We start from the raw sequence: 13,906 nt of genomic DNA, 5'->3' as shown, positions 1-13,906 counted from the left end.
AAAATGGACCTTGAAGATATTCTAAAGTTGGGACCTTTAACAAATTCTAAAGTTGGGACCTTCAACAAATTCTAAAGTTGGGACCTTCAACAAATTCTATAGTTGCGACAGCTCCAAAAATTTCTGACGAGTCTGAGATGATCAAGACTCGACGTTTGACTTTAGCACAATTTTGCCTTTGCAAACTCTTCACAGCGTTTCTGCTGCAGCCGTTTACTCCTCCTTGGTAACACTTCCAAGTTTGACATGCAATTAAAAGATTTTGTTTTCGAGTCTATATTGCCATCTGAAGATTTTGTTTTCGAGTCTATATTGCCATCTGAAGATTTTGTTTTCGAGTCTATATTGCCATCTGAAGATGTTTTCGAGTCTATACTGCCATCTGAAGATGTTTTCGAGTCTATACTGCCATCTGAAAAGCTTTCTCCATAGTCTGTTTCACCACCACAGCATCCACAGTCCTTCCCTCCACAGTCCGTACCGCAACCTGAAGAGTCGTATCCCCAGTCCGTACCGCAATCTGAAGTGTCGTATCCCCAGTCACAGCTGAATGTCCTGTTCCTGCGACCTGACCTGCTATTCATGCAACCAAAAGATCTTGTTGCCGAGTCTGCTGACCAACCTGAGTTGGTCGTGCAATCTAAAGAGCTTGATTCCTCATCCATGTTTGTCTATAAAAATGTCAATAAGAAATTCTAAAGTTGCGAGTTGAAGGCCTCAAAAATTTCTGACGAGTCTGAGATCATCAACGCTTAATGTTTACCTTTTATTGAAAAAAAAAAAAAAAAAAAAAAAAAAAAAAAAAAAAAAAAAAAAAATTTTTTTTTTTTTTTTTTTTTTTTTTTTTTTTTTTTTTTTTTTTACAATGTTCTAACTTAGAGCGAGAGCAAGTGTTGTAGTATAATGTTTACAATGTCCTAGCTAATCTTAATCTCCATATTCATACACCTCGTTTAGCGATTCTTGGTATTCTTGCTCGTTACATTTTTCGTAATGAGAAACATATTCATTTGAATCCGTTTTAAATCCTTTGGTAGATATCATCATCACTCTTCGTAGGTTTGGCCTTTCGCTACACAATAAAATCATTTGCGCAATGGGTTCGCCAGTTTTGATATGCGCCGATTCATTACCAACATTTCGCAAAACAACTTTAACGCTTCCTCTGTATCCAGTATCAATAACACCAGCATCCACTTTTAATTTTCGTTTGGTCACCACAGATGACTTATCTTTCAACAATCCAATTTTGAAATTGGGTAGAGAAAAAACCACAAAAGTATCAATAATTACTTGCTGACCTGGCTCAATATCGACATCCATTGGAGAATACAAATCAACACCGGGTGACAATTCATCAGACGTAGTTGGCAATACTGCTGATTCATTCAGCAAGAGGAAATCTAAATTTAAATGAGCCATGTTCTAATCTATGTGTGATTTGGAAAAGTTGTAGGAGTTTATGATTTGGAAAAACTCAGCTGCTGCTTTTAAAGAAAGGTTAAAAAAAAAAAAAAAAAAAAAATTTTTTTTTTTTTTTTTTTTTTTTTTTTTTTTTTTTTTTTTTTTTTTTTTTTTTTTTTTTTTACGTTGTCTTAACTTAGAGGGGGAGTATCTAGATTCTTCATTTAGGTCTCCAGAACAATTTTAAGGAGCTGAGATCATTGAATATTGTCTAGGCTATATAATCTACTCCATTATGCAAATTTTGATATCCTTCGAAATGGGAAGAAAAATCTTCCATATAAGGTTGTTTGCTCAATTTCTCATGATGATAGCCGAATCCAATTATACCTCGTTCTGTTTCGGTAGAAATCCTTTTTACTCTTTGTAAGATTGGTCTTTGACAAAAGAGTAAAATCATTTGCGCAATGGGCTCGCCAGTTTTGATATGCGCCGATTCATCCCCGACATTTCGCAATGCAACTTTAACGCTTCCTCTGTATGCAGTATCAATAACGCCACTATCCACTTTTAATTTTCGTTTGGTCACCACAGATCGCTTATCCTTCAATAATCCAATTTTCGAATCGAGTATGGCAAAAATTACACCAGTATCAATAATTATTTGCTCACCTGGCTCAATATCGACATCCACTGGAGAATACAAATCAACTCCGGGGGACGATTCGTCAGACGTTGTTGGCATTATAGCTGATTCAGTCAACAAGAAAAATTCCAAATCTAAATGAGCCATGTTTCAATGTATGTGTGATTGGAGTTGTGAACCCGGTAAGACTCAACGCTCAGCCTTTAACTACAACGTAAAAAAAAAAAAAAAAAAAAAAAAAAAAAAAAAAAAAAAAAAAAAAAAAAAAAAAAAAAATTTTTTTTTTTTTTTTTTTTTTTTTTTTTTTTTTTTTTTTTTTTTTTTTAAATGACAATGTGGTGAACCAAGAATCTGAAATCATGTTGATTCTATATATTATGTTATTTTTCGCCATGTATACATTCCATTGTTTAATGGCACGCAATTTTCTTGAATATTACACGGCTCGCGCACATCCATTTCATTGGAATTTGCATCGTTGGAATCAAGATGTCACATTCCTCGTTGATAAATTGGTTTAAACAACTCTTGTTTGGGTGCAACCATGGAAAAGAAATCCCTCCACCCTGTGAACTCGCCGAATTAATCTTTCTATTGGAAGAGGATGGAATTTATTGGGAAGACATGCTTCATCGGGGTGGGCTCACAAACTATCGTTATCAAATACAAGGTGATTTAGATCTGTTACTGGATTCACTCGAAAAGAATCCGGATGCTTTGCCAGTATTTCGTACTAGGGCCGTCACCTCGTTTTTCAATCATTTGATGTGTCTCTTGTCTCGCCCTCGCCAAAATACTGTAAAAGACGACAATTTGAATCTCAAAGCCATTCTTGAAGGATCTTCGGGACCCTTTCACTTTGAATCTGCTGAATTTTGGGGAAATTTGGTTCAACAGTACTTATCTCGCAACCGACTTCCACAAGAGTTGCAACCCTTGCCCGCAGCCCGGGATCTGGACTTGAAACGCAACGAACGGTTGTATCAACTCACTTGCGAAACTCGTGGCGAGCGTTTGAATCCATTTTCCACGTTTATCGTTCCGTCCCACGAATATGTGAATGCCGTGCATTGGCAATCGGAAAACACGTTGGAAAGCTTTATGAAATTGCGACCCGACCACGCACTCTCCCAATCCATTCAACAATTGGTGTTGAGAGCATTGAATCAATTTTTAGATGGAAATTATCCATCCTGTTTGGACTCGAACCATTCCAAAGCGTTTGAATTTTTACAAAACGTTTCTGTGGTGCACGACTCCATTTCAGAAGTGACATTGCTCTCCCCACCGCCACGGGTCATTGATGTGTTTCAACGTTTACTCTCCTATGCTCGACTGGATGACTTGTGGCAATCGTGTTCCAACGTTCCCCTCGACACGAGTTCCGTCATCGACACTTTTCACTTGTCCGAAAAGCTCCTCTTGGCCGAGAAGCAAAACAAGATTTTGCTCCAACATATACCGCAGGATTAATACGAGAGCCACGAGAGAACACTTACTAATATGCTTGTGGAAAGGACAGAGTATATTTACAGCGTATTGGGCGGATAATTTTGTCAAAGAAGGTACACCCAAGGTATCTATATTCAAAATTCTAGGTATCTCGGCATCTCGCAAGACGTTCATTTGATACGTCAGTCCCTTGCAACCAAATACGACTCCAGGTATCATTTTTTCCAAAGAATGATAACGCTCTTGTAAAAAATGAAGCACTTCTGAATAGGGGGTGGCTTGATCAGTGGTCACGATGGCATCTGGATAGTTGTGAGGATACATGGATTTCAAATAGGCATAAGACATTGGACAATTGATGTGAAAATGCTTCTCGTATCCAGTTACATCCACAAATGATAGTTCAAGAGGTGCGTATCGTTGACCGAGCAGCACGCCTACGGTATGAACGAGACCATGTACAGCCATATCTTGTTTGTTTTTTTGTAAAACAAGATGAAATTTGGCCTCCGAAATATAATCTTGGTGACGGTGTTGGGACTGTTGCTTATAACGGTTGTGGTTCAAGTATATGTCATGTACCAAATATCCAACGCCAAGAAATATACCATAGATCAAACTAAAGTCATGAAAGAGAAAGGTGTAGACGCCCAAGAATTTTGGAATTTGAATCAGTCTGGTTTCTATTACCCAGCAGTTGGAAATTTGGCGTGTATGGTTTTGCTGGGCTTGATACTCGTAATGGGATAATAAAGTATGGACCTCAGAACAATATTGCTGTTGGTGTTGGTTATTGTAACCTTTGTAGGACTGGTGTGCTTTGGATATCTAACGTACTCGACGTACAATGAAGAAACAAAAACTGCTTCAGTATTTGTGAGTGACCAAAAACTATTTGTGTACCTACAGACTGCAATGTATATTGTAGCACTTGCACTATGTGGTGGAATCTGGCAGATGGCTGCAGGCAGACGAAACTTGTGATTAACATTCACCGCTCCGAGAAGAAAATGAATAGAGTGTGAAGCTTCAACCAAGTTATAAAAAAAAAAAAAAAAAAAAAAAAAAAAAAAAAAAAAAAAAAAAAAAAAAAAAAAAATTTTTTTTTTTTTTTTTTTTTTTTTTTTTTTTCAAATTTATTAATCGTTATGTTTATTATCCTTGTAGGAAATTACCAAATCTAAGGCTTACTGCTCGTTCGGGTGGAATCTCAAAACACCCGTGTTCTTGATTGCGATCTCCAAACATTGGTACAAAATTCAGTGTAGCTAAAAAATCTCCTTTTGAAAATTTTTCTTCCTTATTTGAATAATTAACCAAAACCACTAAAAGCCTATAGTGATAATCTGATTCTTTAAAAAGTTTAGCTAACACACTGGTTCTTACGCGCAAGCTTAGGTGTGTACTTGGCTGCGCTATCACATGTTCAAAACCTGGCAAAAAAGTCAGATTTTCTTTTATGATTACATATTTGGATTGAAAAGGTTCAAGTACTATATCCTCTGAACAAAACAACCTGTGTTTAGTTACAACCAATGATTTTGTATTTACTTCCAGCATGGTTTGAGCGACTTGTTTTACAATGAAATTAAAAATACTTGTTTAAAGCAATCATTATAAAGAAAGGAATGATGGATACGATTGAAGATTTATTTCGATTTATTTTAAGACATGACCACGTGGTTGTGTTTGGAAATTTGGGTCGATACCCCCAAAAAGTGTTTAACGCTCTGAGTTTAGACCCTCAGCTCAATGTAGCTATACAGTCTGCCTATTACGATTGCCCATCCTCTCCAGACGGCCGTATTCGCGTGATTACTCCCAATCAAGGTTTAGATACCTTTTGTGATTTAATGGTCGTCTTGGAGCCTTTACCCGATCAAATACTGGAGAAACCACCCAAAGCGTCTCGTTTGGTAGTGTTTACAAGTCATTTCAACTGTTCAAGAAATCTCGAAACGGTTTGGACTCTTGTGTCTTTCTTTCATGGTGAGTCTCCTCCACTGTTGATTAGACACACCCAAGAATTGCTAAAGCTGCAAGACAAATCCATCCAAACGCAAGACATTCAACGGGTTCAGCCCAACGCTGTCAATTCCTTAACCATTCAAGGAAAGACACAACAGACATTAGCGTCGGAATCGTACGTTTTGATTGATTTGACTCGATACACTCAACCTCTCACCATGTATTTGGCTTTTTGGGATGCATTTGATTACATGCTGCAAAATAAATCACTTGTTCAAAGGTGGTGCATTGCTTTTCCTCAGAGCAGAGGCATGATGGCGTTCGAGCAGGTTTGGCAAAATTGTTTGGATTTGCTCTATTGCAAAACAATTGAGAATGGAAACGTTACCGAATTGCGAAATATCTTGGGTCTGTTACCATTCTATAAATCGGGTAGTATTGACAAGGAGTTTAACGTGCCTACCGCTTCATTTATGGGTGTGGAATATTTGGCCCTTTCAAAACCCGAGGATGTTTGCAAAGCTGCGAGCAAGCACAATCTAGAATACTGGGTAGGCAGCATTTATCGATTAAAATAAGTAAAAAGAAAACATGGTAAAAATACATGAAACCGATTCGTGTGACAGCGATGTCTCTTTGAGCGAATTCATGAGTCCTATCGTAGCGCTAGCCCCACCTACACCTCCATTGAGTACGTGCAGTCCCAAGGGTAAGCGTGGCCGCCCAAAAGGTTCGGGCAAGAAGAAACCTCCCAAGAAACATGGGAAGCGGGGACGTCCAAAAGGCTCGGGCAAGAAAAAACCTCCCAAGATACCAGGGAAGCGAGGACGTCCGAAAGGATCAAAAAACAAGAAAAAGACGGCAAACGCAACACATTGGAGTGTTATGCCGTATGCGGCTTCTTCCTGTGGATCGTCATCTCCAAGCTCTTCCAGAGCATCTTCACGCTCTCCTTCTCCATGCGGGAGTCGTGCCAGAAGTCAATCTGTGAGTTCGGCTGCGAGTGATCGGTCTGCAACGGGTCCAGTGGGTTCACGTTTTTTGAAATGGGGAAAAGACCATTCGGAATTGGTGTACGATTACAAGCCACATAGAATAACTTTTAAGAATGAGGATGGAAATTTTAAGCAGAAACGTCTTCCAAATAAATCGTGTCGTTATTTGTTGAGCCATTGTTCGAGAACGCATCCCACAAAAAGAGATACCAAACCACGTAAAACACTCATTACGATAAAGAAGCGACCCACTGTACGTGGCTGGCTACCATACAGTTGATACCATTTGCAAGTTGCGTGTTTTCCAATGAATTTTCTTGTGAGCAGAGTCGTCGAGCGTCGCTGTCTTAATTAAATCCTTACAAAAAAAAAAAAAAAAAAAAAAAAAAAAAAAAAAAAAAAAAATTTTTTTTTTTTTTTTTTTTTTTTTTTTTTTTTTTTTTTTTTTTTTTTTTTTTTTTTTAAATAATGTTGAAAGCTTTTCATGTAAAGTAAAACAATGCAAAAAATAAACACACTGCCCATACGTGTATCCATTCAATCCATAGCAATGTAAAAACAATCAACATGAATGCAAAAGCACCATGTAAGCTCCAGTTTAAATATTGTTTTTCCTTTAGAGTTTGAAAATTGTACAATTTTCTTTTCGGCGCAGATTTTATAGTGTTTTTACGCAGAGCCGTCAAATATTCTAAAATTTTTTCAGACATAAATTCATAACGATCCGATTCATCTTCCTCTGCCAATATTGTATCCCACACCACTTCAGGCGTAATGAGGCGCATCGCTTCATTTTCCTTCTTGAAATACAAAAAATCCAACCGCTTGTTGATCTTGGTTAGCATGTCTGCCGTCAATACCGAATCATAATTATAAGGGTCGATGACATCCAATACGAGAGAAAAAATGCTGAATATGGCGAAAGCATTGCTTATACCACCCAACACTTTTCCTAACGTGGCCAATGTTCGGACAGACAGAGATACCGTTTGGTTCAATACCACTTGCGTGAGGGCAGACTTGATGGGAATGCTACTAGCCGCTTTTGCAATGAGTTTTGGCGCTTTTTTGCGCAAAATCTTTTCCACGGCATAGACGGTAATGTCTAATCCAAAATCAAATGCCACTTCTTTGGCAATGTCTTTGGCAATCTCTGACCAGTCAGCCGATGCCTCTGTAATATCTGTCACGTCCGGCACATTTGGAAATTCAACGTCTTTTGGAATGGTGGGTAATGTCTTTTTAGGAGCTGTAATGGCTGATGTTTTAATGGTTCGATACACTGTTTTACCCAAGAGAAATTCCAAAATGGTTTGTCCAGTCGGCGAATAGCAGTCGTTTCCATCAAATTCCAAACCATAGGCGGCACAATAATCTTTATTCAAGTACATGTTTCCCTTTTTCCAATCCAACCCTTCGTGTAAAGTATGTTTGGATTCTAATCCAAATGCCTTTTCGGGAAATGTGGCGAGCAGTTTTTTCAAAGGATTGACCACCATACATTGGCCGTCGATCCATTCGGAATCGACGGTCGAGGGGGATCGCCAACAACTAGGCTGGCACGCCAAGGTGAGATGATTGCTTCCGATGGGTATCCATTGAACGGGATCCGTTTTTTCACAGGGTATTCCATTGGATTTGTATGGAAAACAACTCAATATCGAACAACCCTTTTCGGTAAATGCAGTATTTTCCACCACAATGCATTTCTGAGCCAATGAGTCGGGTATATAATAATCTTGACGCGTTGCGGGACGAGTATGTATTTCAGCGTGTTGAAACAAATGAGGATATCGTTTTCGGTATTTTTTCATCATGTACACGCGAGTGTGTTCCGTTGCGTACAAAACAGCATGCTGTAATTCATATTTACTGGGTCGATGCATCTAGACATAAAACGCTTTCCAACGTGGGACCCTTGTTTTGAGCCGATAAAACGTTTTTACTCAAGAAAAACACGGGTTCACCTCTTAATGTAAATGTTGAACACTTTTCACAAGAAATGTTTAATTTTTTCAAAAATACGGTATTGGGCATTAAAAATCTTTCAAATTTTCTTTTCTGATTCCCGATTCGTTTGCAATGATGACCAAAATTGTAAAATTTCTCTCGAGTCAACCATGCCACAATCGTCTTTTGCTCTTCAAGAGTGCAACGGTTTGGTAAGGCGTAACAAGGAAATGCGCACAATAAATGGGCGTCATTGTTGATTGTGATGCTTTGCTCACTGACAACGATTCCATCCTTTGAAGAGCAGGCGCAGCGCAAACCTTTTTCAATGCGAGCGCAGTGCGGGGGCACGCTGTCTGTTTTCAATGTAACGAGTCCTTCGTCGTTTGAGTTTTTTAAAAAGGTGCTGGGAAATTCTTGCACGTACAAATCCATAATTGTACAAAATGAAAACGTTGCACTTTATAAAAGAACCTTGATATTCCCAATATCTCACAGGAAAAATTTTAAATTGATAAATGTTTGGATGGTGCAGCTTAAAAAAACTTGCCAGGTAATGAGATAGCAAATACTTGTTCCAGACCAGCTGAGGTGAATGCACACAAATACTTGCAGTCATAAACGGCATTGGTATGAATTGAGTTGGTCGCAGAGATTATAACGTATCATAAAAAAAAAAAAAAAAAAAAAAAAAAAAAAAAAAAAAAAAAAAAAAAAATTTTTTTTTTTTTTTTTTTTTTTTTTTTTTTTTTTTTTTTTTTTTTTTTTTTGAAAGTTTAACTTGTAGTCTGTGTAGTGTTTGTCTCGTCGGGTGATTCACTGGCGTCTTTCACGTTTAAAGAATCCAATTTATTTCTTAATAACATGTTTTGTATGTTGTCGAGGATACGCTTCCATCCACCTCGCTTTTCAATACAATCATCATACATGTATGAAATGAATCGCTCACACCTGTCTGAAAACTTTCGAGCGCAATCAAAGGGTCCTACATCACAACAGTATCGATTTACTAATGTCAAACGAACAATGCGCAGAAATACAAATATATGAGTAATTTGTATTGGTTGGTCTCGCTTAAGCATTGATATCGCTATCATAAGTATTTGGAAATTGATTTCTGAATCGCTCCATTCACACATGTCGGTGTTCAATGGTATGTCGGTTATCAATGGCATCAACTCAAATGCTGTGTATTCTGTCTTGATGTACTCATCAGCTATATCTTTTAGGTCTTGGTACAATTTTTCATCGGAAAATTCAAACCTGTAAAGGAATCGGTCTACAATCCGAGATGTCCATGACTTGTCAGAGTCTGGTATATAAGAACATGCCAACAACTTCCACGAAGCAGCAGGAGGCTTCTCATCCGATTCACAAGGCGTGTGCTTTAGGGCCATCATTGTTAAATTACTTTGGTTCTTTTGCAGCTGACAATCCTCTGCTGTCGTTGATCTAGTAAATCTGTGTGGTCTTGACAAACCTTATAAACATACATCAGTAAAAAAAAAAAAAAAAAAAAAAAAAAAAAAAAAAAAAAAAAAAAAAAAAAATTTTTTTTTTTTTTTTTTTTTTTTTTTTTTTTTTTTTTTTTTTTTTTTTTTTTTTTTTTTTTTATGATTGTTGAAAAAATTTGCAACATGTTAAAACTTGTACGTTTTCTTAAAATTAAATTCTTTTGATTCAAAGTTTGGTTTGATTTTTTCCAAGGTTACTTTCCAACGTTCTGTAATTTGTGCAGGTGTCTTTCCCAACCAAATGTCTGCTTGCAAATTTTTAATTTCGCGCATTAAAACATCTACAAATAATTTTCGATTCAAAGACAATTTAATCTGGTTCAGGAAGAGTTCATTTGGATCAATTTGCTTTTCATCGCTTTCCTGCGAGGTTTCAACTTGATCCGTGTGTCTATCATCAGTTTCTACTGGATCTTGATCAATTTGTTGATTGCTGCTTTCCTGCGAGCTTTCAACTTGATCCTTGTGTCGATCATCAGTTTCTACGGGTTCTCGATCAATTTGTTGATTGCTGCTATCCTGTGAGATTTCAATTTGATCCACATGTCGATCACAAGCTTCTAAGGGATCTTGATCAACAAATTGGTTATCGCTATCCCGCGAGGTTTCCTTTCGATCCTCATTCCAATCATCATTTTCTAGAGGATCTTGATCAATAGATTGGTCGTTACTTTCCTTGAAAATTTCGACGTGCTCCATATTTCGATCGTCACATTCTATCGTGTCCTTATCGAGAGGTTGGTCGTCACTTTTCTGGACAACTTCCGCTTGATCTGAAATGATTTCACTGATATTCATTTTCAATTTACCACACCAAAAGCACGTCGGCAAAAAGTTTTTCAAAAGACAAATTGGACGATGAACTCCAAGCAACAGGCAAATCATCGGTAGGAAACACTTTGCAGTTGACCAAGAATATATCTTTGAAGATGTATTGAAAGCTCTGTTGAACAGAATTTCAGATACTTCACACGCAAACGCTAATGGTGAGAGGATAGGTAAAGCGACAGCAGACAATGTGTATCGAGCCAAACTTTTTTCGTAAGACCCATCGGCGAAATATCCAAAGAACCTGACAACTTTATTGCATTTACATTTATATGCATCAACAATCAGAGGCGTATTCATATCAAATGTTTCAAACATTGGAAATGCATCATTATCCAAATTGAAAAAATTGGTTCCCTCCATGGATTCAAGAGCAAGAGAATATTCACAGTTGTTCAGCAGGTTGTAATGATGGTACCAGCGAGTCATCACAGAATATAAAGAAGATTTAAAAAAAAAAAAAAAAAAAAAAAAAAAAAAAAAAAAAAAATAATTTTTTTTTTTTTTTTTTTTTTTTTTTTTTTCGTATGGACTATCTTGTTAAATCGTTCAAAGTATATCGTGTTGAGTGTCTAAATTTTTTTATGTTGTGCTTAATCTGTAATCCTCAACCCCATCGTCTTGTGCACCTGCGACATGTTCCTTGACGATGTATCGTCACGTAGCAAGTATTGGGAGTGTCACAGACCCAAGTAGCTATTCCTGTACTGCAATTCTCGCAAATGATAACAGAACACATACTAATCTTTCTTTATATCTTCTCGTTACCTGGCTTCAATGATTTGAATCGTGATAAGAAAGAAGATTATCAGTATGAAGCATGACACGTTTCTGTGTTTAAAAAATGCTTACCGGGGTCACATTAATAAAACCAAACTGAACCAAGTCGCCTTGCAGGAAACTGATCCATTTTTACATCGGACGATGCGACTGGTTACGGAAGAGGAATCTTTTGTGGTTCCTTGGGACGTTTCGGAATTTACTTTTAAATTTCGTAAAGCCACTCCCCAAGAACGATTGCATCAGGTCGTCTCGACGTATTTATTGCGCTTGGTAATGATTGTGAAAGAAGAAATGTACATTCGTACGTTTACCAAGCCCGAGTCCCAAATGGCCATCATGGCTTGGAAAAATATTTTAAAAGAAAACATTTTTATAGTTTTAACCTTGTTGTACAATGTTAAATGGAATTCAGATTTACTGCTCAACAAATTTGAAACGTTGATTATGGATTTACTGGAGGGCAAAGCATCGGCCCTGCGAGAGTTTTTAAATAATCAGTGTCACATCCCAGCACCCATAACGCCTGCTGAACAACTCTTTCCAAAACTCAATTTTCTCACCATTGGTCAGTTTGGATCGTCATTTTGGCGATTGTTGCACTGGATGGCAGAAGCTATGGACGGTAGACCCAATGATTCAGAAGACGTCCTATTGGCCAAAAACATGTGGCGTGAGCAGATTGCAGAATCCATGTATCGAATGTTGCGGTGTGGAATATGTATGGCGCATTTGAAGCATATCGTCCAAGAATTGAAACCGCAATTGATGGACGAGAAGACTGAACAACGTAAACTGTGGTACAACATACACAACAAAGTAACGGAGAGCAAACTCGATCGCTATCGAACCAATGAAAATGCAAATTATTCAGAATCGGAATTTAATGAAGATGTATCATTTATGCGCCAGGCTCTATTCCCATAATAACTGCTCTTTGGAGGTTTGGCTGTTCGTATCTTGTTAATCTGCATCTGATCATAAATGTGTGGTGTAACTGCTTTTCGTCCGTCGGGAGCCACTAGAGCATCGACACTTCCTAATACTTCGGGATTTAAAATATTCCACCATATAATGGATAAACCATATCCTATGGAATCCTTGAAAGCATAGTTTGATAACAACATTTGATTTTTAAATGATATCTTTTCCAATACACTGTCATAAATGAGTCCTCCATAGGTGCCATAATAATATTTAGGGTCCACCATTACAAAATTTGGTTTTCGATTTACGGCACCAGGAAGTGCAGCGTCTCGTATCAAATTCAAACATTGAAATTTTTCCATCAATTCCTGCAGCGAATGGTATGGTACATGAACAAAGGCCATGTCTACAAGATTTGGGAAAATTAAAGCTCAACAGCTTAAATACAGAATTTAAAAAAAAAAAAAAAAAAAAAAAAAAAAAAAAAAAAAAATTTTTTTTTTTTTTTTTTTTTTTTTTTTTTTTTTTTTTTTTTTTAATAGTATTGTTGTCTCTGTTGCATCCGTACATGGTTTTCTGGAACAATAGTCATGGGACGTGCAAACACAAATCTATTTTGTTTGAAATAATTCTTCAGCTTCATTATTTCTTGATCCCAAAATTGTTGAACTGCCATTGTACGAGCTTCTGTTGACGTGCATGGAAAGTCATATAGCTTATTGTGTTTATGACGGCAAGTGAAAATCCGTTCTGGTTTACTTTTAATGTGTGTTACGTTTGGTAAACCACACACTTTCTTGAAAAACATTTTTTGCCTCTCTGACCTGACTCCCACGTTCTGTTTGTTTGCAAACAATACATCTATTAAGACATGGTTCAAAACTAATCTCCAATTCCAAACATGCATTTTATAAATTATCGGTTTGACTTCATCTGCTACATTTGTGCATTGATGATGAAATCGCTCCTTGCATCTTGAATATCCCTTGTTACGTATTAAATCTGTCATCGAAACCATAAAATTATTTGGCAAAATCATTTGGAGAATATATACTTGATCGGGATCAAATGTCTTTGCAATGGATATTTCAAGAGGTAATCTTTTGCCATGGCCATACTGTATCCAAGCAAATTCGGCACACAGGTCAATAGGCTTATGGTTGATCATAGTCTATAAATAATATACAGTAGGCAGCAGTATAGACAATATTCACAAGTTGTGAGAGCCTCAGAAATTCTGATGATCGAGATTCGACGCCTAGCCTAAATAAGTTACGCTTAAAAAAAAAAAAAAAAAAAAAAAAAAAAAAAAAAAAAAAAAAAAAAAAAAAAAAAAAAAATTTTTTTTTTTTTTTTTTTTTTTTTTTTTTTTTTTTTTTAAATTAAGAACATGACTAAACATAGTTGGGTACACGCATACGTCCCGTCATCACAAAATGAAC

The 13,906-nt window shown here is 36.9% G+C and overlaps 2 protein-coding genes across 2 annotated transcripts; both read right to left on the bottom strand.

Annotated features, from left to right (window-relative positions):
- Window positions 1-927: 927 nt before the first annotated feature.
- On the bottom strand, window positions 928-1,422 carry LOC147808481 (uncharacterized). Its single transcript, XM_087165066.1, has one exon. The coding sequence runs from the start codon at window positions 1,420-1,422 to the stop codon at window positions 928-930; it is 495 nt and encodes a 164-aa protein (XP_087021192.1).
- A 253-nt stretch (window positions 1,423-1,675) lies between these two features.
- Window positions 1,676-2,197, bottom strand: LOC147808480 (uncharacterized). Its single transcript, XM_087165065.1, has one exon. It carries the CDS (start codon window positions 2,195-2,197, stop codon window positions 1,676-1,678), a length of 522 nt encoding a protein of 173 aa, XP_087021191.1.
- Between the last annotated feature and the right edge of the window lie 11,709 nt (window positions 2,198-13,906).

The sequence above is a fragment of the Parasteatoda tepidariorum genome, chromosome 5 (genome assembly GCF_982258835.1).
Source record: "Parasteatoda tepidariorum strain Cologne lab strain chromosome 5, Ptep-v5.0, whole genome shotgun sequence".
Taxonomy (NCBI): domain Eukaryota; kingdom Metazoa; phylum Arthropoda; class Arachnida; order Araneae; family Theridiidae; genus Parasteatoda; species Parasteatoda tepidariorum.
The sequence above is the reverse complement of the archived record's forward strand: the minus strand, read 5'-3'. Positions and strand labels throughout refer to the sequence as shown.

Bases quoted from the DNA above. Each gene is read 5' to 3' on its own strand.
- LOC147808481 (XM_087165066.1), bottom strand. From the start codon at position 1,422: ATGGCTCATTTAAATTTAGATTTCCTCTTGCTGAATGAATCAGCAGTA.
- LOC147808480 (XM_087165065.1), bottom strand. From the start codon at position 2,197: ATGGCTCATTTAGATTTGGAATTTTTCTTGTTGACTGAATCAGCTATA.